Below are 25,556 nucleotides of genomic sequence, written 5' to 3' on the forward strand. Positions count from 1 at the left end.
GATACGTGCATGGGAGGTTCGAAATAAGGTAGAGATTAATCTAATGTCACTGGCAGATCGAAGAGTACGGGAAGGGCGATGGACTGAGATGAGAGATAGAGAGGTGCAGCATTATTCAGAGCTTTGTGGATGAGGGTTATTATTTTAAAATGAATATTGAAGGAGACAGGTAGCCAGTGCAGCACAAACTGGAGGCATCCGTGTAGCGTTTGGAATGAAAGACCAGCCTGGCTGCTGCATTAAGAATAGATTGAAGAGGAGAGAGTTTAGTCATTGGAAGGCCGATTAGTAGGGAGTTACAGTCGCCAAGTCGAGAGTGAATAAGTGCAACAATTAGCATTTTACAAGTTTTAAATGTCAGAAACGGGCGGATTCTGGAGATGTTTCTGAGATGCATACGGCAAGAGCGAGCAAGAGATTGAATATATGGTGAAAAAGAGAGGTCAGAGTCCAGCACAACCCCAAGACAGCGGGCCTGCTGCCTCGGTGCTATAGTGATCCCACAGACCGAGATGGAGAGGTCGGGGTTGGGTTGGTTAGTAGATGGTGGAAAGACAAGAAGTTCAGTCTTGTCTATTGTCTATTTTCACTGTGTAGTTTTGTCTCTGTATTTATTACAAAAGCTTAAGTTCTATATGTGTTAGATAATTCTTCTGTGTCTTCATCTTGAAGGAGTGAAGAAAAGTGCTTGGTGCGCAGTGGTTTGGTACAACTCATGGACCGACTTTGTAGCTTGAGCAACCAGACCGAGTCAAGCTCCAGTGAGAAACAAACTAAGAAGCAGAAAGTGGCAACTATGGCATGGGCAGCGTTCCAGGTTTTAGCCAACAGATGTGTAGAGTGGGAGAAGGAAGAAGGTTAGGTTTTTATTTGTTTGTCTTAAACTATGATCTATATCAATTTGTGTACACATGTGCATATGTTATTTTTGTTGTCACTACTTGGATTTTCTTTTGCTAGTTTTATTGACAGATGATAACTTTTTAGAATTGTTCTTATATATTCATTATGTATTCACTTACTTTTGTTTAATTGTCTCTTGTTATGCAATTACCTATTTATTCTTAATTTCTTCATTTACCAAATGTCCAATATGAATGAAAATGATGTTTAACTATTTGTTATGTGGACCATTTTAGGTGGATCTACTGAGGCTGTACATTCTGGTTTGGCTCGACAAGTGTCCACTCTCCTCACTAACCACCTGGCAAGAGCCACTGAGTGCTGCGGTAACCAGGCTGCTGGAAATGATGCCCTTCAGGACGTGCTCAGCCTTCTTAATGATCTTTCTAGGTACAGGACAGTACCAATAGGACACAATTTTTTTTATTTATTTGGGTTATTCTAGGGTGGGAGGGGCTTTTGCTATTATTACTATTTAAAGGGAGTTTCTGGTACCTCAATCAATGTTGATACTGAAGCCCTAAACTTAATATAGATCACTAGTATTAAAATGGCATTTTCAGAAAGCAATTTTTATACCACAGTACCCAACCACTGGGTCGCGTCCCAAGACCAGGCAGTGGTACCCCCAGGCCGAGGCAAAAAGAAGTTAAAAAAAAAACCTCTAAACTTCCGGCGTTCCTCTTATCCTCGCAGCTTCCCGTCTGCACGGACAGAGGTATGTCTATGCGCTCTGCCCACACACACAGACTATGGCGTGGCCAATTATGTCATAGTGTGTGCGCATAGGCAGAGTGCATAGACATCCCTTTGTCTATGGCTACAGAAAAGGGAGGGGCTACATAAAAAGAGGCACTATAAAGGGGGATTACAGTATAGGGGGCATTTTATACCTGGGGCTGCATGAAATGGCACATTATATGGGTTGGGGTTAGATATGGGGTATATGCGAGAAACATAATTTTTTGGGGAAAAAAAATTTGGGTGCAGCGGTCCCCAGAAACAAAAAGGTTGGGGACCATTGGTCTACATGATGAAATAATGAATTTATTTCTAGAGGCTATGACTGCAATACTGTATATGCTAATGTCCCTGAAATTACTTTTAGCATTGAAGCCAGTAAAATAGAGACCACACAATTGAGTTTTTACACCGTTGGATTTTTGTTGATAGAGGCTGTTTTAAAGAATAGATACTAATTGTCAGAACTTATTTACACAGGAGTCAAATAGGAAAAGCAATACTCAGCCAGCCTGCTTGTGTCTCCAAGCTTCTCTCACTCCTGCTGGATCAGCGCCCATCGCCAAAGCTGGTCCTTATAATTCTCCAGCTGTGCCGCGCAGCTCTGCCTCTCATGAGCGTGGAAGATTGTGGCAATGTGGAGCTCCCACCCTGGAGCTATTCTTTACCATCTCTCAACAGCGAGCAAGAAGATCCCAGTGACCCAGCTTCAAAGATTGCATCATTGCTGTTGGCAAAACTGGCCGATTATGTGGTACCAGGTACATCTAGAATGTATGGAAGGAGTAATGTACAGGGTAGCTATGTATTCAAGCAAGAGAGAAACTTCTTACAGTCATAAGATGCTTATTTTCATATTGTTACATTCACTAGAAATAGTCAGTATGAAATCTACCACCAGGTTGATGGATTGTAAACCAAGCACACTGGTATACTGGTGTGTACCCCCTCTGGCAGGGTCTGCTCTTCTTTTAGCTTTTTAAGTCCTTGATTTTACAACAGAAGGCTTTTAAAATTATGCAAATTATATTTAGGGGCTCTAGGCTTCAAATGTGTTAATGCAGTCTAAAGCCCCTCAGGCTCATTTGTATAGTTTTTAAGCCTTTTTTTCTTAAAAGGGCATAGGAAGCTAAAAGAAGAGCAGATCCTGCCATAGAGGGCACACAACAGTATGTCAGTGTGCTTGGTTTACAATCCTTCATCCAGGTGGTAGATTTCCTTTAAAAAAAATTGTCAGTTTGTATGAAACATTGGCTGCTATTGCCATTCATTTTGTGTCTTCTATATAATTCATATAGCCCTTGAATAGTGTGGCAGTTTGCACGGATTATGACGCTTATATAGGATATATATCTCTACCTCTGTCCTCATCATCAGATTCCCCATGATCAAACACCTTTATATAGACGTTATTGTGCCAAAATAAAAAAAACTGTGTTTTAGTTGCATTAACATTGTGTTAATGTTTAAAATGTAAATTACTTACACTGCATGACCAAATGCTGTGTGTGCACAAGGCCAAACACTTCTGAGACCTACATCTTTACTCTTTTCTTGCAGGGTGTCAGACTGTTCTCTCCCCAACTGCTTCTGATCCAGACAGCGGTTTATCTAAAAGCAGTCCTAAAGGCTCTCAGAAGGGGGATAAAGATACTGGAGAGGAGAGTGAGGCGGTGGATGGAAAACTTTCAATTTTCATTCACAAACGAGAAGATCAGTCCTCTCACGAAGTTCTGCAACCTTTGCTAAGGTAATAAGTAGTTGCTATTAAATTGTATTATTCCCTTTATTGTAGTGATAGTGTTTACATCTCTGTTAGGTCTTCAGTTATTTGCATCAGTTATTGTGGGTCAAAACCAGGTGAGGCGACTACACAGAACCGCAAGTCTGCAAGTTAACACAGAGGTAAAATACAGTGACAAGACCTTCACCCGTTCCGTGCTTTAAACTCCTCCTGATTTTGGCTCACAATAACTAATGCAAATAATGGAAATGTGAGCTGCTCCTAAGTGAGAGTAGTACTTTTTGTAAAGTTGTAAGTCTTCGCCTGTTTCCAATGTACTGCAATCTGTTTAAGTGACTTGCCCATGATTGATAAATGTTCAATACACTAATATAATAATAAGTTGTTGGTAAAGCAGTGTTCAGATCTGTACCATATGGCTCTATGGCCATATGTGGAAATAAATGCTCTTACATGACACACAAGTGCAGCATTTGCAATGTTAAATCTAAATAATGATCTTATGAAATCCTGGATGCAGTGGACAATCTTATCTTTATCATTTTATTTTTGCACTTCATTCTTGTCTTTAATAGTAGCTCTGAGGGTCGTCCATTCCGACTTGGCACTGGAGCAAACATGGAAAAAGTGGTGAAAATGGATCGAGATATGACTAAAGTTAGTATTTTTCATATTCTTTTTTTACTTTTTAACTTATCAGATTTTGTAAGCCAGATAATATTTTTATGTAGGGTTAATGGTTATATAATAAAAAAATTATACATTAAGAATATAGAGTGTGTTTACCGCGCTCCTCCTCCATCTAAAGTCTGAACTACCTTATCTTCTATTTGGCTTCAGATTGAAATCCTTTCTTTTGCTGTATTTCTTAGTAATTCACTGTGTCCTTCTGATCTTGATGTGTTAATCCACTTTATGCATCCCTGGTGTTACACGGGACAGAGTTTCCACAGCATGTTGCAGTCCAGCAGGGGAAGTCTCCACTTGCTACGGATAGTTCTGTGAGACCCAAAACTAATCCTTGGTTTCCTCCGTCATGGAAAAAGTGAATCTAGTATAGCTTCCTGTCGGGCCGCTCGTTGTACTACCACACCATTTCGGAAGGCAAAGGGCAAGATATTCTTTGGAATAGAACAAGCTAAACATGACTGAAGGGGAGGTAATTTTAGTAATAAAATGTCTAAAGCAGAGAGCAAGTGAATTTTTAATCTAAACACATTAATATCAGGAGGTCTAACTAGTGAAATTGAAGTCTTTTGCCTTCTGAAATGGTGTGTTGGTACAATGAGCGGCCCGGCAGGAAGCTATTTTAGCATGTAGGGAGACAGGGAACTTTATCCCTGACAAAGGAAACCATTTTGGAAAGTACTATCCACCTGCTGGGGTTACATGGGACAAAGTGGATTAACACATTGAGTAACTTTTTTTTTTTAATTTGTTCATTTAATAAAAAAACAAAGAAGCTCTAGCATAAGGTAACTCTCTAAATGAATATCTGAAAGCTTCATCCAAACATGTTTTTTCTAGAAGAATCTGGGATGTTTTTCTATTTGGTAGTGTATATTATATTAGAACCCCAGTCTGAATGTTTCTGCACTCTTTAATTTTAAATTATTATACATACACATGAATATATATATATAGAGCTTGAATACTCTTTTCATTGTGAGTGATTTTGCTCTGCAGAGTGGCTGCTGTGAAGTTATCACTGAAGAATCAGCTGCTGCACTACGTAAAGCAACCAAGTGGGCCCAGTCTGGTTTAATAGTGAGCGTAGGGCCACCAGTGGAAACAGTCAGTCCTGAAACTGCAAGTGGCCTTTCTACTGGAGACAAGAAGAAAACCGCCCAGACTTCTGTCTGCAGAGAAAGAAACTCTGATCTTGCCAGGTACAGATGTTTGCACCCACTCACACTTTACAAGTTTTTGCATCACAACTGAAAACTTCCTTTTCATCCTTTAGTGAATGCTGCTTTTCTAACTTTTTTCATTCATTTGAAAGCTTATTGCAACATGATCTTTGATCTTCTTAGAACTGATCCTGTACGCCCTTTCATCAGTGGACATGTAGCAAACAGTATGGCTGCTGAAGTCATTGCCCTACTTCATAGTTTACTGATGGCACCAGAGTCTAATGCAGCCCAAATATGGACAACAACAGCTGAAAAGGTGACGTCATAATTAACTGTTGTTTAAAGCATATACTGAGGCTTTTCCTTGGCTTGTTCACCTGGATGGTTTTACAATGTTACAGTTACCTTTATTAGGGTATTTTAAGAACTCTCTTTTGATGATCCGTTGTTAAGTCAGTTAATAATGACTTATTCTAATTCATGTATAGAGATGGGCGGACCCGAACTTTAGGTTTGGCATCCACTGTCAGGCAGCTTTATGCCCCAAGCATGTAGGCATGGCTGTGATTGGCCAGGTGTGTCCTCCAGTTTTCCAGCTGGCCAATCACAGCCATGCCTAATTCCTAAGAGTGTAAAGTTGCCTGATGGGATGCTCTGTAGCCTTTAAAAAAAACATTTCCAGGTTAGGTGGAGCTGCCAACTAGACCAGGTTCGCTCATCTCTACTCTTGTGCAGAATGTGCAGTTCACTAGAACTAGCAAAGGCAATGGAAGCTTCATTTCATTGTGACTGAGCAGATGGTTTCGCCAAGATTCAGATCTCCACTGTTCTGATGTTGATGTCCTGTCCTAAAAATTGACCATCCGTTATGAAACTAAGAAGTAATTTCTTTTTTATTTGGGAAAAACATTGAGCAAGTGATAATAGTAGAATTTGTAGTTAATGAATTACCTCATTAAAGGGAACCTTCCACCTCAAATCAACCTTATATACCCCAAACAGTACTTCAAAGAAGAGTAATAGTGTGGCTCCTGTACGTTGCTGCTTCAATCCAGTCAAGGAGGCGGGAGAGCTCTTGGATCAAGTCAAGGTCCCCCGCCTCCTCACAGCCTCTGTCTGGTAAAACATACCCCTCATCACTGCCCCCCAGCTCCACATCATTGCAACCCTGTTTAAAATTGGCACCAGCCTGCTCATCCCCGGCCGGTTCCACAATTATCACCTGATTTATATAATTTAGAGAGTTTAGTTATGCTTAAAATACTTATCATTTTTATTTAATCATACAAGAAGAATCCTGATATTTTGATTTTATGAAAAATAATTGTCTATCCAGCAGCAATTTCCCCTCCTCTGTTTCATGTGCTGAATCATGTGACCACAATTGGGCTCAATAAAATCTGCATCAGGGTCTGATAGATAGTGGATTTGTATGCTGACAGGTGCGCAATAACCACAGGGTCATATCAGATCCTACTTATTTGTCCTTCTGTACTGCACAAACCGTTCCTCACCTCAGTGTCCTGCATCAGAGGCATTTTGCTAATTGTCGGCAGTAGCAGTATCTGAAGTAAAAGATGGAATAGAAACTGAGATTAAAGGGGTATTCCCACAAAGACAAGATTCTTAAATATACTCAGGATAACAAAATAACACATTCTCTAATTCAATGTTATTAACAAAAATACAGCTTTTCACAGATATAATTCCAACCTGTCTCTATAAGTCCTGGTGAATACAATTACAGCTGCCCTGGTATCTGACCGTGAATTTTCTGATTACGGTCGGGCAGGACAGATTCTACTCATGAATAGCTTCTGCTGTCTGTCTCCGGTCCCTCCCCCTCCATTACAAGACAAACTTGCACACAAAAACGGCAGCATTGTGCATCCTGTGTGTTTTATAGCTCAGATGTAACAGAGCTGACAGTGTTTGTTACAGCTTAGCTGTATCAGAGCTTGAAGTGTATCATTATGTGTTATATCCAACTCATGGATCTCATCATCTCTCATCTCTGATCTGTCTCATCTCCCTTTTTCTCTGTGTCAGATGGTAGTAGAATTTCCAGAGGCTAAATAAAACTGTAGATAAACCTGTTTCCTGATAATCTAAGCACATTGTCATCACACAGCATCTCACAGCACAGAGGAATCATGAAGTTTCTGCTTAGACAATTTTACACTGAGCTAAAACAGCAAAGAAACTGAGTAAAATTGTAAACTAAGGGGTTAAAAATTTGCTTTATTGTGTAAACATCACTAGGGGATTTAAATTTGAGAAATTCTTTCATGAGCAAAACCGTTTAAGATTTTCGTCCCACTATACAAACTATTCAGATATTTACATATGAAAATGTATATTAAGATTTTTTGACTACATCATTTTTATACAGCATATCACAATATCACAATTTTCCATTCAATTTTTTTTTATCAGTACATTTTTATTGAGGTTTTTTCAGTTTTTAGAGATCCTCATTCATGGATCAATAAAGATCAGGTCCATGGCAGGGTAACCGAGCGTCCCATAGGCTCACAAAATGTTCTCATTCTATTTTATATAGGTTTTGTCCCGTGCCCTTATGCACATTCCACAGCTGGGCAAGTATGCAGAGAGCATCTTGGAGAATGGGAGTGGTTGTGGCAGGAAGCTAGCCAAACTGCAAAGCATAGCAAGACAAGCAGTTGCTGCGCTCTGTGCTCTAGGAGGGTTCAAGGAGACCATTAAAATAGGTTCTGAAGTCCAGGTAATGACTCAATGATTTTCATTAATTCAGCTCCCTCGGGTTTGGGAAGACTTTTTTTGTATTAGTTACTACAACTGTTTGTAACATAAAGTTATTTAAATATGTGTCATCCTTTTTCTCTATTAGGTACTCGGTAAAGGTGTATCTGGGAGTATTGGAGTGGTTGTATCTATTAATGAACAAGAAGGTATTGCAACAGTGAAATTTCCAGCCCTAGATTTTAGAAAATCTTCCAAAGCGTCGGATACACTGACTATTCCATTGTTTAGACTCTCTGTTCCACGCTCAGAGGTAAGTACTTTTATTTAGCTGCATTTCTAAAATAAAAATAAAATATGCCCATGCTTAGAAATGTTGTGAGGCTTAGTTTTAGCTTTGGAAAAAAAAATGTTTATCTGCATCATATTCCACAAAATATAGATTTGCAGGCAGTGCTGTTTTTGCTGTCATCGAAACCTGTCTGACCCATTTAGTGTGACAGATTTCAGCATTGCTTCATATTTTACTGCATAGGCAGAATTTAAAGGGAACCTGTCATCAGAAATTGGCCTAATAAACCACTACCAGTATGCTGTCTAGAAGCTTTACACCTTCCAGATCACGTTTCTTTCATTTCCCAGCATGGTTCCATAATACAAAAAAATCAAGTCAAGGAGGCAGAGCGTTTATCACTGAACTCAATCTCTCCCTGCCTCTGCATGCCTCCATCCCTGAAATTGGCGTCATGCACCGGATTTCTGGAGATCTGATTAGTAAGGACCATTAATTACAGTGAGGGAGTTTTCTGAATTAAGGAGAGCTTGAATGCAGTGTTCAAGTCTCCGCCTCCATGACTTTATACAACCAATTTATATTTCCCTTCAAAGTTGATTTTCTGGATGATGCTACTACACTGGGTCATGAAAAGAAACATGATCTGGAAGGTGTTCAGTTGCTTGACAAAATAATGGTAGTGGATTATTAGGTCAATTTCTTCTGACTGGTTCCCTTTAAATTGCAGATGTGCAACCTATAAAAATATAGTAGTGTAAATAGTTGTTTGAGCTGCTTAAACAGCCTGACCTAGCACACTGACCTAGCACATATTGCTAAAATTGAGGATACTTTTGTAATGGTGATTTGCCAGAAAGCTCAACTAAATAGAATGTGATAACTTTGTATGCTTAGATGTGATAGAGATATTAAATATAAATATATAATGTGTGTGTATATAGTATAATAAATATATACACACACGTATGTTATAAAATATATACAAATACAGGTAGTCCCCAACTTTAGAACACCCAACTTGCAGACGACCCTTAGTTACAGATGGACCTTTCTGCCACTGTGACCTCTGGTGAAGTTCTCTGGATACTTTTCTTTAGTCCCAGGCTACAATGATCAGCTGTACGGTGTTTGTAATGAAGCCTTATTGATGATCCTTTTTCCCATGACCGCACAAAATTTAGAAAATCCAATTGTCACTGGGAAAACAAAAATTAAGTTTCAATTCTAAAACATAACAGTTCCGACTTGCATACAAATTCAACTTAAGAACAAACCTAGAGAACCTATCTTGAACGTAACCCTTGGACTGCCTGTATATTATAAAATGATATTGATCTGTGTGTATATGTTTTTGTGTATAAAGCCGTTGTGTCCTTTATATTCATTCTTGTTGATGTTGTCATGTTTAGTGTAATGTATTTATGTAAAAACTATTTGAAGTTCGCATTGTTTGATGTGCAGAAATACAAGTTGTATTTGTCATCAGCACATCGCCTTTTTGCAAGGTTAGATATGCTGTTGACAAACAATTTTTTATGCATATATTAAAAATAACATTTTTTTGGGACATATTTTAGTGGGGCAAAGGTTTCTGCAAACATTCATCTAGTAGCTGATTATTGATCCTTGGTATAGACCTTAGGAGACCCAATGATCTTTCCTTTTGGTGTTCTCATTGCTACATATACAGACAGTGGAGGATGACCCATCTTCCTTCGCACCTACTAACCATAGTGGTCTTATTAACCCACTCAGAACCATAGACCACCAATTGTTTACCAGTTAAGAAGTGAATATTTTATTTCATTGTGATATACATGGGGTTCTCCTATACAGGACCCATATTTATTTGCCATTTTCGAGGGAGTAGCGGCGAAACCGTAGTTGATGGGTATGGTCATAGAAAAGGGACATTCTTTTTTTCTGGCACAGCTGTCTATGTGAGAAAAAAGTGTTAAGCCATATTAAAACACAGTCGGACCCCGCCATACCATAGTATACTACCATGTACTGTAGATATCCAGATATTCCAAATATCTAGACAAGTGCTTGTTGTTGTACCAAACATTTTGTAAGATGACTATAGAGCTGATTTATTAAGTATGTGAAGAATTTATTAGCAAAAATAAGATGTGTCTTATGTTTGCCTGAATAAACCAAATGTGTGTAGTGTTCTTTGTACCTTGTACCCCATGAAGGGACACAAGATCCCATTGTAATCAGAAGATGACATCCCTGAGCACAGATACAGTTTATTCAGACAACAGCGATACAACTCATTTTCCCATAAAATGGTGATACACTGTCATGTCTGCTTTCTCTGCATCATCCGAAGATGCCTCTTACACCCCAGCACATGACAGTACACCTTTTTATTGATATTTACATGTATAGTGGAAACAACAGAAATGAAAACTCCAAATAATGACATCCCTCATTTCTTAGAAACTAACTGCTTGAATTTAACTTTTTGCCGCACCAATATCCACCCCCATCAGGCATTGCCTCTTCATAAACTGTCCATTACTGAGAAGGTAGTGCAGGCAGTCCAGTCCATGTTACTCCCCCAGGAGGGATGCCTGTCTATTCACACCTCACTTCCTGCAACAGGAGATGCCTCAACTCCCGTCATGGCTGTGGTTCGCCTTCTTGCAGAGATCAGGACAAGGTAAGAATCCATGTTTATACAACAGATACATACAGGATACATATTTATATCCGATTAAGTTGTGTGTTAAGTTGAGGGTTATTCCTGGATATATTTATTGATAACTTAACTGATCCAAAGATACAAGACTGCTGTCTGCAGATACTTTTCCTTATGGAAGAGGTTTACTGGTTTGTCCCACATCACAAGGCTGCCCTAGAGTTGTAGCACATTGACTTGTGGGGAAAGGTTGTGCTAGGAAAACCTTTCTGCATTTACTTCTCCAGAATTCCTACCACCTGTAGCATTTTTAGATGGCCCGGGCTCCTTTTGATGTGTTGTGACTTTTTTGTCGCTGCCATGTGCTACCCATTGATTCAAAAACTAGCCCACACCCCAGGCTCATGCACACGTCTATGGTTTCCATGGCCCTGTGTTTGAGCCCACTGCCTGGGCTGAAAAACTCAGAGCAGGTCTTATCCCTGCCCATGTTTGTAGCCTGGGCACTTATTTTCTACTGTAATGGGCATGTGAGTGGACCTATTACACCAATAATAAACCAACCGCAACCAACTGACCACACGTGCATTGTTTGTGGCCCAAGTGTCAATTTATTTATAATTGTTTAGAAGTGATAACAGGAATGACACAACTCCTAGCTCTTAAAAAATAATCAGTAATACAATGTAAGGTGTTGGTTAGTGTTAAATACTTATGAGTGTGATGATTTCTTTCTGCTTTCCCTTTCTTAGAGCTTGCCTGGTCATGGCTCAGCTGTTAGAGGACAGTTCATTTTGTGAAGAATTCATACAGCAGTGTCCTGCCGCTGTAGAAGTACTAAATTTAGTAGCCCAGGAATGTAGTTCCGGTAAGTCTTCAGCATATTGAAAATTCAGAAACTAGAATATTTTTATTACCTTTTATTATTGCAGATAGTTCTATCTGTGCATCTATTGCTAAAAAAGGATGTTTTAAGCAATCTGTTTAACTGGTTGAAAACTTGCTCCCTTTTAGGATGCATAATGTATTAAAGCAGGGGCTCCCAAACTTTAAAGGTGTGGCCACATTTGGATGACTTGCCACATGATTTGTTTCCCAATTTAAAAAAAAAAAAAAAGAGAGCAGTAATGGATTAGTCCCTTGACTGCCTAGCCAAAATATTGGTGAATACCACTTGCCTCTCCTTCCTGCAGGTCACAGTATGACCCTCACTTTGGGAACAACTTTTTTTTTTTTTTTTAAGCATTTTGTGACTGCGGTATCTATGGTTTAATTTTGCCTGTCTTGGTTAAAATGTCTACAGAGTTGTCTGTATCAAACTTCTCATCTGTTTTAAGGATATACCAGTAATATTAGATTGGTAAACATCCTGCCTTCTGGTGCCTAGCATCACCCTGCTATCTACAGTATAAGGGAACAGATATGTCCTATTCCTGTGGCACTGCTGTTGAAATAGTGTAGGGCCTAGAGTGCTGACTCAGTGATGCAGACCTTGTATTTCCATGATCAATGAGGGTCCTGACTGCCACCAATCATACTGGGGGTCATTTACTAAGGGCCCGAATCGTGTTTTTACGTCGGGTTACACGAATTTTACCGTTTTGCACAGATTTTCCCTAAATTGCCCCGGGATTTTGGCGCACGCTAACGGATTGTGCCGCGACGGATATCGGGGGCCGTGGCCATCTGAAAACCCGTCGTATTCGGAGAAACCACCGTATTTAAAAAAAAAAAAAAAAAAAAAATTGTGTCGCTTGACACGCACTTACACACCTGGCTTGGTGAACTTCCGTGACCTCCGATGGAATTCAGTGCAGCAGCGACACCTAGTGGACATCGGGGGAACTACCGTAGTGAATCGCCGGAAGACACAAATCAGCGTCAAAGAACCCGCCGCGCTGGATCGTGAATGGACCGGGTAAGTAAATGCGTCCCACTGTGATAGTTGATCCCATTGATATAATGGGTAACCCCTTTGAAATGAATCTGTCATAAACATAAGTTATTTTTGGACTGAAAACATCTTGGGAAACTGCTCCTCCATGTGTCCTTTTCACGCACAGATGAAGTGGAGCCGGCCGCCTGGTGTCTGCATTCGTTTGCACCTATGCCACTGTACGCTTCTGGTTGCCAGGCATTGAGGCTGGTACACAACTTGCTTCGGAGTTGGCTGCAGGTTCACTTTAAGCATGTCTTTCCTAAGAAAATCTATGGCCTGAACGCCAAGAGATCTTCATTTTATGAGTGCTTTGGACCTATTGCCCGTGTTCATGGAAATGCTAATTTGCATATAAATAAAAATGAAGATTTCTCTGTATTCGGGCCATATATTTTTCTCAAGACTTTTGCTTATGTTTCAGAACAATTCAGCTACAATGCCCCATGTTACACTTCTATGTGGCTGAGTAGCTGACACATTCCCTTTAACACTAAATCCATAAAGCAAACATACATAACAATTTCTATTTCAGGTGAACGTTTATCAGTAGTGGAAGTACAGTGTGAAAGATTGAGGATGTTGTATCGGGATTGTGCTCGACCACCACCACCTCCTCTTCAGACTGAACGTAGACTGGTAAGGATTTTGTATTGAAAGTTTACAATAAATACATAAAGTATTTACTGTTGGATCATCTGTTTTCTTTATCAGCCTAAAGAGATTACGTGGTGCCCGTCCCGTGTATTCCCACCAGTGCGAGCCTGCATGTTTTCATCACATCTGACGGCCGTTACGTTTCTGGCTGATCCAAGTGCAGGAGGAGGTTTACCAAGAGGAACCTTCATCTATGCAACTTCTCCTGTGCCAGTACAGGTAAGGGTTGTGTGATATGTTTCATGGACACCCATACCCACTAGTTTATTTATGAGCATACTAGAATTTATTAGTTTACTAGTATATTTACTGTTATTTTTGAGATTTTTGTAATTGTTGGGTTTTATAATCATAGCTCCCTGTTAGTGCTTTATTTTGGGACAATCTGATCATCTGCCTCAAATTGATAGTTGCAAGTTAATTACTTTCCCTTTCACCAGGCTCCATCTTTTTATTGGGAGATTGAAATTGTGTCTTATGGAGACATCGACGATGACACCGGTCCAATTGTGTCATTTGGATTTGCAACAGAAGCAGAAAAGCGGGATGGGGCATGGACTAACCCTGTGGGTACATGTCTGTTTCACAAGTAAGTGTTATGAATATCTGCAGACTAATTTGAATGGAAATAAATGCATTTTCCTAAGTTTTTTATATTCTAAAATGGGGTTACTAAGGACTGTAAATGATGTTATTCATCAAGCAAAGAGATATATGTTCAGCAGCTGGTTTGTATAAATATAAAATACCTATTACATATATTACATATTTTTAGAATATAGTATAAAAACATTTGAGCTATAGTGCATGAAATCATAACCTATAAAATAAATAACAAAAACTTGTGCATACAGGCAGTCCCCGGGTTACATACAAGATAGGGTCTGTAGGTTTGTTCTTAAGTTGAGTTTGTATGTGAGTCGGAACTGTATATTTTATCATTGTAATCCCAGCCAGAACTTTTTTGGTCTCTGTGACAATTGGATTTTAAAAATATTGGGTTGTCATAAGAATCAATATTAACACTAAAGCTTCATTACAGACACCTGTGATAACTGTTTCAGCTGTTTATTGTAGCCTAGGACTAAAGTACAATAAATGACCAATATCCAGAGGTCCGTTTGTAACTATGGGTCGTATGTAAGTCGAGTGTTCTTAAGTAGGGGACCGCCTGTATATTTGTTTAAAGCCTCATGTACCACAAGATAAAGGCTCTGCGCTGTTTGCCGCATATCCATATGAAGTCACTGCACAAGCCAAAAAGACAGGCAGGAGGAGGACCTGTCCTATCTTTTGCCGTGCATGTTCTCGCTTAGTGAACCTGCCCAATAGCAGTTTGCGCGGCTCTCACAACCACAGCACACATTCTTGTGCATAAGGCCTAAAAAGGGACGGCTAACTACTCACCAATCATCTGCACCCATATAAATATTTATCTATAATCATATCATCTGCTATGGACTATTGAGCAAAGAATTAAGAAAACATGCACACATGTGTCAAAAGTTGGATTTAAATAACCAATGGTCCATTACACACACTCACTTCATGTTTGAAGTAGCGTGACGGCCATATTGATACTACTTGCAATTGTGTTCAGTTTATTTTAATATAGCAGTATTTTAGTTAGATTGACTTTCTGTATATTTTTATCCTTTTAGCAATGGACGAGCTGTGCATTACAACGGTTCAAGTCTTCTGCAGTGGAAGAGTGTGCGGCTAGATGTAGCTCTGTCGCCTGGTATGAACTTTTATATGATTCATGTTTAAAAGAGAATTTGCCATGCAAATTAACCCATTAAAGACTATGATTTTAAAGCATTGTCCTTTCCACGGCTGCAATGTTACAAAAATCAGTTTGTAATCTTATATACAACTCACCTGATGTGAGTCATTCACACTAATTGGGTCATGCATAGTAAAATTTACTTTCCCCGGCCTCCTTGTTCCTGATTGACAGGCTATGATATTCTGCTGCATGAAGAGCTCTGTTACATCATTGAGCACGTAGAGTAATGTGACCAGGATGACATCATCAAAGGTTCTGTTACATTTGCAACGTCTACCCCATGTATGTATCTGATCACATGAAATCACAGCAGCCTCCATGGAGGATGAGGAGAAGTAGAATTGTATGCAGGCATGCTCTGATTGCATGTGATCAGATATATGCATTGTGTACAGTTTTCTAATGTTAGAATGCTAAAGGACCTTTGATGATGTCGCCCTGGTCACATGAAATTATTGCTAAATGCTGAGTAAAGGCATGGGAAATGGGAAGGAGTAGATGGGAGGGTCCGGCCGAGCAGGAAACGTCTCTTATGATGTCAGGGAGTATAGCATAAAGTTGACATATGTGGATGTAAAGGAAAACATTTGAACTAAAAGAAGGGTGTCAGGTACTTAATAGGGCTTTATAGGAACCTGTCACTAGCTTTATATTTAAAAAAAGGGGTGACCGAAAATGTCAGCTCCTTGTGCTAAGAATGTGTTTAAGTTTCTAGCTACAATTGTCTGTATTTTGTTTAGGAGATGTTGCTGGTATTGGTTGGGAGAGAACAGAAGGCACTCCACCCCCTCCAGGCCAGCCTGCAAAGGGCAGGGTATACTTCACCTACTGTGGCCAAAGGCTTGGACCTTACTTGGAGGATGTTTCTGGAGGAATGTGGCCAGTTGTGCATATCCAGAAAAAGGTAAATTCTGCCAGGGTTTATAATATTGGCCTATTTATAGCATAGGCACAATTCCATGTGTAGTGGCCATAGCTGGTTACTGCACTTTAGCTTCCATTTAAGTGGTAAGGGATCACTATCAATAACCTGGAAACGTCTTTATGCTAAATAGTTAAAGGGGTATTACCATTGCAGTAGATAAATGTTTTTGTTTAAATCATGAAAGGTTTGACAATTTTCCAATATAATTTCTGTATCGACTTCTCAGAGCTCTCTAGATCAGAAATCCATGGTCCGAGAGGTGCACAGCTCGTTATATCACACAGCGCTGATTACTGTCTGTGATATAATGAGCCGCGCACTTGTGTGACCATGGACAGATTTCTATCCACTGGAAGTAAATGTAGAAGCTTTTCATAGAATGACAGCAAGCAGAGATCCAGAAAACAGAGAGGATTTGGAGATTGGAGAATTGTATAATATTTCACAATACAAACAACAACATTAATTTTGCCGAAATGGGAACACCTCTTTAACTATCTTTTGTTACTATGGACAAATTCTTAAAGTTCAAGGCAAATTGCTGGGAACACGCTTTGATAGACTTTTCCCCGGTTACATGAAACAGCTACAGCTTTTTACCGATCAAGTGCTGTAGTGCATCCTTCCAGGCACGGTATTTTGGTGATTATAATGTTTTGTTGGTGTAACGATTTACAACAGAAAACGAATGCAACTCTTCATATTTTCACAGAATACAAAGATCCGGGCAAATTTTGGATCTCGCCAGTTTGCATTTGCAGACGGTCAGGCTCACCGCAATGCTGCTGATTTATGCATCGACCTGGCTGAAGAAATCAGCGCAAACTTTGAAGCTTTACCATTTGCAATGGCATCTGACAGTGACAATGATGCTGGTACCAGTATAGCATCTGACCCGGGAAATCATGGCCCACCTTGTCGCATTGCTGCAGTAGCCACTGTATTACAACGTAAGCTCTATCTGTGATCATAGCATTGTGCAGCATTAGACAGGACTCTTCTTTGTTGTGTTATGGTCATCTATTTTCAATCTGTGCCATTTCCATCTTCTTCTATCAGAATATGACAGTGATGCCTCTGGCAGATACAAGGTGGAGTTGAGCTATGAAAACTTTATTACATCTGGGCCTGATCCACATCCCCCTCCTATTGCTGATGATGAAAGTGATGACGATGATGATGATGACATGCCACGGGTTAGATCATTTAAGAATTAGAAGTATTTTCGAGATGACTGCTGAATTTGAATTATTGATGTAAATCACGGTTGTAACGGTAGGAGCTTGCTTTTCTAAAGATGGATATGTGTCTTCTACACATCACTTTTGATTATTTAAATAGTACACAATTTGACTATTTCTATAATTCCCTTATGTAGAAAAACCATTGTAGCGTGTTCCATAGACGAAATCGAATGGTCAAGCCTTCGGCCCACTGTATTAGAATTCAGAATTTTGTGTGCGTGTGTTTTTTTTTTTTTTTTTTTCCATTTAATTTAAAACTCCCCTGTGTTTTAACAGGAGGATCACTATGCCTTACTGGTAAAAGCCTGGGAGACCAAGGTATTCCCAACAATTCGGAGACGTTTTCGTAATGAGGCTGAGAGAAAATCGGGCCTGGACCAGATTAAGGGAGCTTTGCAGCTTGGTATGAAACTTGTGCCTTATTTTTAGATATTTGATTTTCTTAATTTGCTTTTTAATCTTATGGTTAACTTTACAAATGCAAAACTGCTTCCCTATTAGTTAACTGCTAATGACATTTACATATTATCACTTAAAAAGAAGAAAAAATAACCTTCTGATATAGTGTTTTCACACATACAGGGGAGGGGGACTTTGGGGGGGACTGCCCCCAAGATCTGCAGATGTTGGAGGTGTATCTATATAACATGCTTTTTCGCTCTTCACCTTCAAAAATCTATAATTTGTGATAGGGCTTATTTTCTGCATAACAAATTTTACTTCTTAATGACTTCAATTATCAATCCGTGCCATGTACATGAAAGCTTGAAAAGAGTTCCAAATGTGGTGAAATTGGCAAAAAAAATGCACTTGTGTCGCTTTCTTGTGGGCTCAGCTTTTACGACTTTCACTGTCCGCTCCAAATTATACATCTACTTTCCAGGTCAGACTGGGGTGCCTGGGGCCCACCAGAGAAATTGATTCTGGGGCCCCACCATACTGCTCTCCTTAATTATTATTCTTATATTTACTGCTCCTTTTATCAAATATTTTATATAAAAGTTATAATTAATTCTCCTATTCAGTATAAATGGGCACAGCACAGTACTACTACACCTAACCTGTGTATATAGGCTTAGCACAGTACTACTACACCTATCCTGTGTATATGGAAACAGTACACTATTACTACTCCTATCCTGTATATATGAGCACAGCACAGTACTACTACTCCTATCCTGTAAATATGTGCAAGGCCCCCCTTATTACATATAGTCCTCTAGTGCCCATTAATTATATATATTCCTGCAACTACTCACTCTCATTATTATATATAATCTTCTAGTGGCCCCTTTAATATATGTATATATTCCTGCAATGGGGTCCCTTATTGTATGTGGTTTCTTTTTACTGTTTATAGTCCTGCAATGTCCCCCCTTATAATATATTTAGTCTTGTAGTTGAAAATAACGCGTGGCGGCAATCAAATTCCCTGCTCCACGCACAATGTGCATTGTACGTGCTGCGCATTACATTTAAAGACGGCACTCAAGTGGCTGCTTACGGCCGCATCGAGTACCAATGCTGTCACGCACTGGCAGGGGCCTCAGATGGGGATGGAGCCCCCTGTAGTAGCGGACGTCCCGGGGCCGACTGTGGAACAATCCGACCCTGCAGGCAGGTGCCTCAAATGGGTAGGCAGGACCCTGCCGTGGTGGAGGTAATGGGGGCCCACTGGAGGATCCACCGGTCCTCCGGTGGGCCAGTCCAACCCTGTGTACTTTATTCTTTGATTTGGTACTATCATGGTTATATCAAATTTTCAAATTTATAGTTTTATTGTGTTTTAATACATTTTCAAAAATTAAAACAAAGTGTACAAAAAAAAATTAGTTTCTCCATTTTCTGATGCTTTTTTCATCCTTTGGTTTATGGAGCGGTGTGAGGTGTTATTCTTTGAGATGAAATTACTTCATTGCTACCCTTTCAAGGACAGTGTGACCTTTTTTATTTTTATTAATTTTTATGTGATGTAAATTGGTGTAAAAGTGGAGTTTCAGACATTTGGGTGCTATTTTCCATTATGGAACACATTGCAACAAATCTTCTGATACCATGCATCCACGGGTCTTCCATGAAGACTTGATGAAGTCACGGGGACCAATGATCTCCACAAAGATAGCCGCCCGTGTGCTGCCATTTTTTATAATGCTGGTAGCGGAAATCAGAAAGTAGTATCGATCACAAGCATCACATGATCCGTCTTCATACAGTAGTAGCAGCAGCTCTGCACCATAAATGTACGACACGGAGCGTGAAGAGGTTAATGTGGATTATGGTAAATAAGATTCAATCCTACATTAAAGATAAGGTGACTCTCAACTGACACATGGCAGCCGTGACTTACATATCAATCCAGAGTATATGTCTCGTTAATATCCCCCATTAGGGTGCTCATTGCCCCCCCCCCTTTCCCCTTAACTCCCCCCCCCCCCTTTCCCATTTTTGTTTACAAAATGTCACATATATGGCACTTTATCTGCTGATTTATTTTCTCAGTGATCTTTATTTTCAACTAGTTGTGTGATAACAGATGTGCAAATTGCTTTCCTATGATTATTGGTTATTGTGTTATACCTCCCTGTAAAACATTACAAAACCTAAATAAAAACCTTGTGAAACCAGTTCTTGAAGCCTAAACCATGTGAGGTTGTAGTAAAGGGCACACATATAAATTTATTTTCAAAATAAAAAAACTGAATCAGAAAACCTGAAATCTCAGCAGTTAAAATCCATCGCAATTCAGTTAGATGTAGGTTACCGTATTATTGTATTGGGGAAGTCGCACATCAGCACATCAGTGGCTTCTCACTATATGGTATCTGTGTGTAATGGTTGGACAACTGGAGTCATTCCCCCTGATTTATTTATCTTTTTTTGTTCTCGACTACCAAACCTCGAATACTACCAACAATGTAGTCACAAAAGTGTTCCTCATGCTTTACATGTTACAGCTACTGGATATCTCTCCATCCGCTCTAGAAGCATTGTGTTTTGTGTTCCAGGAATGGTGGATATAGCGAGGCAGACAGTGGAGTTTTTGTATGAGGAGAATGGCGGAATCCCTAGAGATCTTTATCTTCCAACCATTGAAGACATCAAAGATGAGGCAAATAAGTTCACCATTGACAAAGTTCGCAAAGGTATGTCTAAAACTTAGACGTAAACTTGGAAAATATGATTAATGCACCGTTTAAAGGACATCTACCACCAGGATGAAGGACTGTAAACCAAGCACGCTGACATACTGGTGTGTGCCCCCTCCGGCAGGATGTGCTCTTCTTTTAGCATCCTATGCCCTGGTTTCAAGAAAAAAGGCTTTAAAAATTATATAAATGAGCCTCAGGTGCTCCAGTCTCCATTAACATATATTTTTTCTTAAAAACCATATGCATGAGAAGCTAAAAGAAGAGCACTTGCCATAGGGGGCACACACCTGAATGTCAGTGTGCTTGGCTTACATTACTTCATCCTGGTGGTAGGTTTCCTTTAAGTAGTCAAATGGCATTAGTATTTTACAAGAATTTGAAAACTGCATTACTTAGAAATCAAAATGACAAATTACTTTTTGTGGTAATAGTAGAATTGTTTTAGTAGTGGATTTAATTTTACACAATCATTTCCCAGTAAATTGCATATAATATGCAGTACTTCACTACTGTGTTCGTTACCAACCGATGCACCTGGGCAGATTACCCTCTAGTGTTTTAAGATTACTTTTTACCTCTGCGTTCTAACTGACTGGTGGTTGTCTCTTTAGGACTTACTGTTGTCATTAGATCACCTGACAGTAACAATGTTGCCAGCACTGCTGTGGGAACTGCACTACCAAAATTTGCCATCAGGGGTATGCTGAAGACCTTCTCCCTTCATGGAGTGGTTCTGGATGTGGATTCGGTGAGATAATATATTCTATTGTATTAAAGGGTTGGTCCGAGAGGTTGAATCTCCTTGCTCTTCTTCAGGATGAGTGATAATTGTCTTAATACTGATGGTTCTAAGTGTTATGCCCACTTCCCCATTCACAGACATGGCAATCCCTTTGGGTCCTGTATGTATCATCTGTGAGACTGCGGAAATGAAACACAAGGGTGCAATGCTCAGCTATCTGCTTCAAAGAGTGAATAGAGCTGTAGCTTGTATGCTCGCCCACCACTCCATTATTGGACCTCTATTACCTGGTTTAGCTGGACCCTCGCCAAACGGACACTTATGACCTGTTTCTGTAACTGAGTGATAAATGTCAGTCTCCTTTTGGTTTTTGCTTGAAGTGAGCTTTGTGTTTAACCTTTAGCTACAGGTTGGATTTCCAGGCATTTAAACTAATGGCATGAAAGCATGCTATCATCTGGGGCCTCAGACTCGAAAGCTGCAATATCAGTTATGTCTTCTGACATTTGAATTTTCCAATTAAAGACTTGTATTCCCTATCCTGCTCTTTGTTTGACTCTTTAAACGCTCCCTTTCACACTTGGGGTGAATCAGTCGGTCAATGAAGGAGCTTCCCAATGCCACCACAGTCTCATGCATGGGATGGGAGCTATTCTTCAGAATAGATTTCAACTTCAACAGTGCCTCCTCTCGGCTACCACCGGCACAATTTCAAGAGGACCCCCCCCCCCCGGGGCAGAGCTGGCTTTCCGTATCAGTTTGTCCAGTTTGCTCCTCTTAGCTGAGATGCTTCCTCCCCAACAGACTACACCAAAGAAGATGGCTGATGCCACTACAGAGTTGAAGGTCTTATGCTCATGCTCTCCAAATGCCCTCAGCCTCCTCAGCAGGTATAGTCTGCTCTGACCCCTCCTGTGATGTGAGTTTATGTTCTCTACCCACTACAGTTTATTGTTTAGGCGGACACCCAAGTACTTATAGGACTTCACTTCCTCAATGTCCCTCCCCTGGATGACCACTGGTTGAGAAGTAGGACTGCACTTATGGAAGTCCACCGCCATCTCCTTGGTCTTCCCAGCATTATTCCTAAAGTGGTCTTGCTAGCACCAATCCACAAATTCCCGGGTCAATTCTCTGTATTCCCTGTTTTTCTGGCCAGTAATGAGGCCTAGTATAGCAGAGTCATCAGAGAACTTCAGAGAGTAGCAGCTAGTTGAACTGTACCTAAAGTCTAATGTGTACAATGTGAAGAAGAAGGGAGCCAGAACTGTACCTTGAGGACTAATCACAGTGTCCTTCACACAGTCCCGGGCTCTCATAGATGAGCTCACTACAGGGTGGGTGATGTGTGAGAACCCAGCTCTCAAAGGCCTTTATCAAATAGGATGTTAATGCCACAGGTCTGTAGCAGGGAATCTCATCTGTATAGTCAACAACATAAGGAAAAGAAAGGTGGCACTCACCATTGTTATGCTTAAAACTGGCTTCATTTCAGCATGTTGGGCAGATACTGTACTGACGTGTACTGGTGTTCTATCATCCGTCTGAAATGCTGAAAAAAGCCATAATAAACATAATACTGGTGAGTGCTGCCTTTCCTTCTCTTATCTTCTTGCCATTGACTGCTGGTTACGTTGGTGTCACCCCAGTGGAATCTAAGTTTTGGATGTCCTATTAGTCTTATTATTTTGTAAAGGGCAGCTAAGGATGACAGAATCTCCTATTCTCCCCAATTTCCATATTGATATTAATGTATTATACTACATTTGGTATGAAAAGAACAATTACTTAAGTGATTTATATTGTGAATATGTAATATCGACATAGGTTCGTTTATTTCTAATAGCAGTTGCTGCTCCTTATTTTCTAGCAGGATTTTTTTATATTTTTAGGTAAATGAATTGGTACAAGTAGAGACGTATCTGCGGAGTGAAGGGGTTTTGGTCAGATACTGGTATCCTATAGACATGCTGGAGCGTCCACCTGTGGGATACAGGAGAATGGCAACCAACGGTTTAGTGACCTTAGATAGCACAAACATCCAAATTCACAGGTAAGTGTGCAGTTTATAGCCACAATGCCGGCTAAGCCAACCATGGCCAGATGGATATATACTTTGTGTCCAGTTCACAAGAGAGTTGACCACATTGGTTCTTGAGAAAAAACAATGTTTGACAATAATTCTTTATACATAAGTTCTCCAAAGAGCAGAGATGTTATGTTTGCAGCATATTAACATTTTTACCACAGTTGAACAACTACTGCAGTCATGTAGAAAAGAAGGATCTAGAGTGCATGGATGGGTTCAAGGGGTATTCTCCTCTGGACATTTGCTGAAAAAGCCCCACTCTGCTTATACTCGAGTATGTTTGTGTGTATATATATATATATATATATATATATAGACGTGCATCTGCTGGCACGGCTGGGAAGAAGAGGATGCTTGGGGACAGCGCCGAAGGGTGAGTACTAACTGTGTTTTTTTAAAGGAGCGCTCTACTGGACGTTACATCTACAGGGCACTCTGCTGGCACTGAGGGTTTTGGTGACAGATCGTGTAAGAAAAAGCTTTGGGTTGTTTATATGTTTTATTTTTCATATTATTGCTTACTGCCACATTAGTGGTGCATTATGAATGGGTAAGCACAGCTCCGTATGGAGCTCACAGTGCTCACCCCCCCCCCCCTTCCCTCCATGCATCCAAAACCAGGCCACAAACCCAGCTCAGTTTGACATGTATGTCTGAAAGGAACCAAAATGGAACGATTACTAGATCATCAGGAAAATCATATTGATGGATGTTATGACTCTATAAATATGCTTGCCAGATCACAGAATAAGTAAAATAAGCTTTTTATTTTTTTTTTTATTTAGGGAGCTTCTAAGATGTGAATCTGCACTGGCCAGACTTTACTGCCGTGTTGCGCTACTCAATATCTTTGCACCAAAATCTCCGCACACGTTTACTCGCTTGTTCCATATTCCCGCTATCCGGGATATCACTCTGGAACATCTGCAGCTGCTGTCAAATCAACTTCTGATTCCTCCCCTTCCTGGTAAATGTATACTCATTCCATCACTTTAGAAGTCAGTATCGTTGACCAAATTTATACTTACTCCTGCAATGTTCATTTCGTCTTTTGAGTTTATACCACTTTCTATTTTTCTGTGTTTTTCTCCACAGATGGAACCATTAGTTCCTCCTCCATCCTTATAGCCCAGTCCTTACAACATTGCATCCATTCTCAGAACTGCTCAACCACAGACCTCTTCTACCAGGGCAATGCTCAAGCTATTAGAGAATGGCTTGGGGTGGCCATCACTAGAGCCCTACACCAAGGAGAAGAAAGTCTTCTTGACCTTACCAAGCAGATCTGTTCATTCTTACAGGTTAGTCACTTAAAGATCCTAGTCCTTTTAAAGACTCTGGAAAACCTAAATAAACTTCTGTTCTTAAATAAAATTATTTTGTCACAAACAGAAATGTTAAGACAGCCACCTAAAATTTCTTAGAAAGTGGAGGACAACCTGTTTGCTTAACCCCTTCCCGACATTTGACGTACTATTACTGCATGGCGGGAGGTGCGTTCCCGCAAAATGCGGTAATAGTACGTCATGCTTCTGGCGCCGGCTCCAGAACGGAGCCCGCGCCAGAAGCTGCGGGTGTCGGCTATATATTATAGCCGACACCCGCGATCGGAGATTTCTCCGATCGCAGGTGTTAACCCCTGACACGCCGCGGTGTGCTAGGGGCATTTGAGAAGAATCGGACCCCCCCCCCCCGCGGCGCTTACCGGGGGGGGGGGGCGCTGCTCCAATTGCAGCCCCGGGACTTATTATTGACATGTTATTGGACCCGCTCGGTGAACGCCGTAAAAACAAAACCTGTAAAACACGACAAAAATGTACATTTTTCATAAAATCTATACACAAAAATGTTCTAAAAAGTGATCAAAAAAAGTTATGTGCGCCAAAATGGTACCACTGAAAAGAACAACTCAACTCATAAAAAATAAGCCCAAAACTAGCTCTGTCAACAAAAAAATATTAAAGTTACGTCTCCGAAAAGATGGCGATGCAAAAACAAATGTGATTTCCTCTATATTAGTTTTTATCCAGTAAAATTGTAAAAATAAATGAAAAACTGTATAAATGAGGTATCACCATAATCGTAATCACCTATAGAATAAAGATAGTATAGTATTTT

General features: G+C 40.1%; 1 protein-coding gene across 2 annotated transcripts in view; it reads left to right on the plus strand.

Moving 5' to 3' along the window:
• Positions 1-25,556, plus strand: part of HECTD4 (HECT domain E3 ubiquitin protein ligase 4) — a 107,208-nt gene that overhangs the window by 59,677 nt on the left and 21,975 nt on the right. For both annotated transcript variants that reach the window (XM_072142766.1, XM_072142775.1), the window contains exons 34-57: positions 673-857; positions 1,140-1,293; positions 2,125-2,405; positions 3,205-3,394; positions 3,964-4,045; positions 5,075-5,277; positions 5,422-5,557; positions 7,805-7,987; positions 8,114-8,278; positions 10,759-10,928; positions 11,660-11,775; positions 13,379-13,482; positions 13,558-13,719; positions 13,941-14,089; positions 15,162-15,241; positions 16,030-16,193; positions 16,927-17,164; positions 17,274-17,410; positions 17,735-17,861; positions 20,464-20,601; positions 21,219-21,355; positions 23,242-23,402; positions 24,224-24,405; positions 24,534-24,739. In XM_072142766.1, the coding sequence (XP_071998867.1) occupies positions 673-857; positions 1,140-1,293; positions 2,125-2,405; positions 3,205-3,394; positions 3,964-4,045; positions 5,075-5,277; positions 5,422-5,557; positions 7,805-7,987; positions 8,114-8,278; positions 10,759-10,928; positions 11,660-11,775; positions 13,379-13,482; positions 13,558-13,719; positions 13,941-14,089; positions 15,162-15,241; positions 16,030-16,193; positions 16,927-17,164; positions 17,274-17,410; positions 17,735-17,861; positions 20,464-20,601; positions 21,219-21,355; positions 23,242-23,402; positions 24,224-24,405; positions 24,534-24,739 (3,850 nt within the window). The remainder of the gene's footprint in view (positions 1-672; positions 858-1,139; positions 1,294-2,124; positions 2,406-3,204; positions 3,395-3,963; positions 4,046-5,074; positions 5,278-5,421; positions 5,558-7,804; positions 7,988-8,113; positions 8,279-10,758; positions 10,929-11,659; positions 11,776-13,378; positions 13,483-13,557; positions 13,720-13,940; positions 14,090-15,161; positions 15,242-16,029; positions 16,194-16,926; positions 17,165-17,273; positions 17,411-17,734; positions 17,862-20,463; positions 20,602-21,218; positions 21,356-23,241; positions 23,403-24,223; positions 24,406-24,533; positions 24,740-25,556) is intronic.

The sequence above is a fragment of the Engystomops pustulosus genome, chromosome 1 (assembly GCF_040894005.1).
Source record: "Engystomops pustulosus chromosome 1, aEngPut4.maternal, whole genome shotgun sequence".
Taxonomy (NCBI): domain Eukaryota; kingdom Metazoa; phylum Chordata; class Amphibia; order Anura; family Leptodactylidae; genus Engystomops; species Engystomops pustulosus.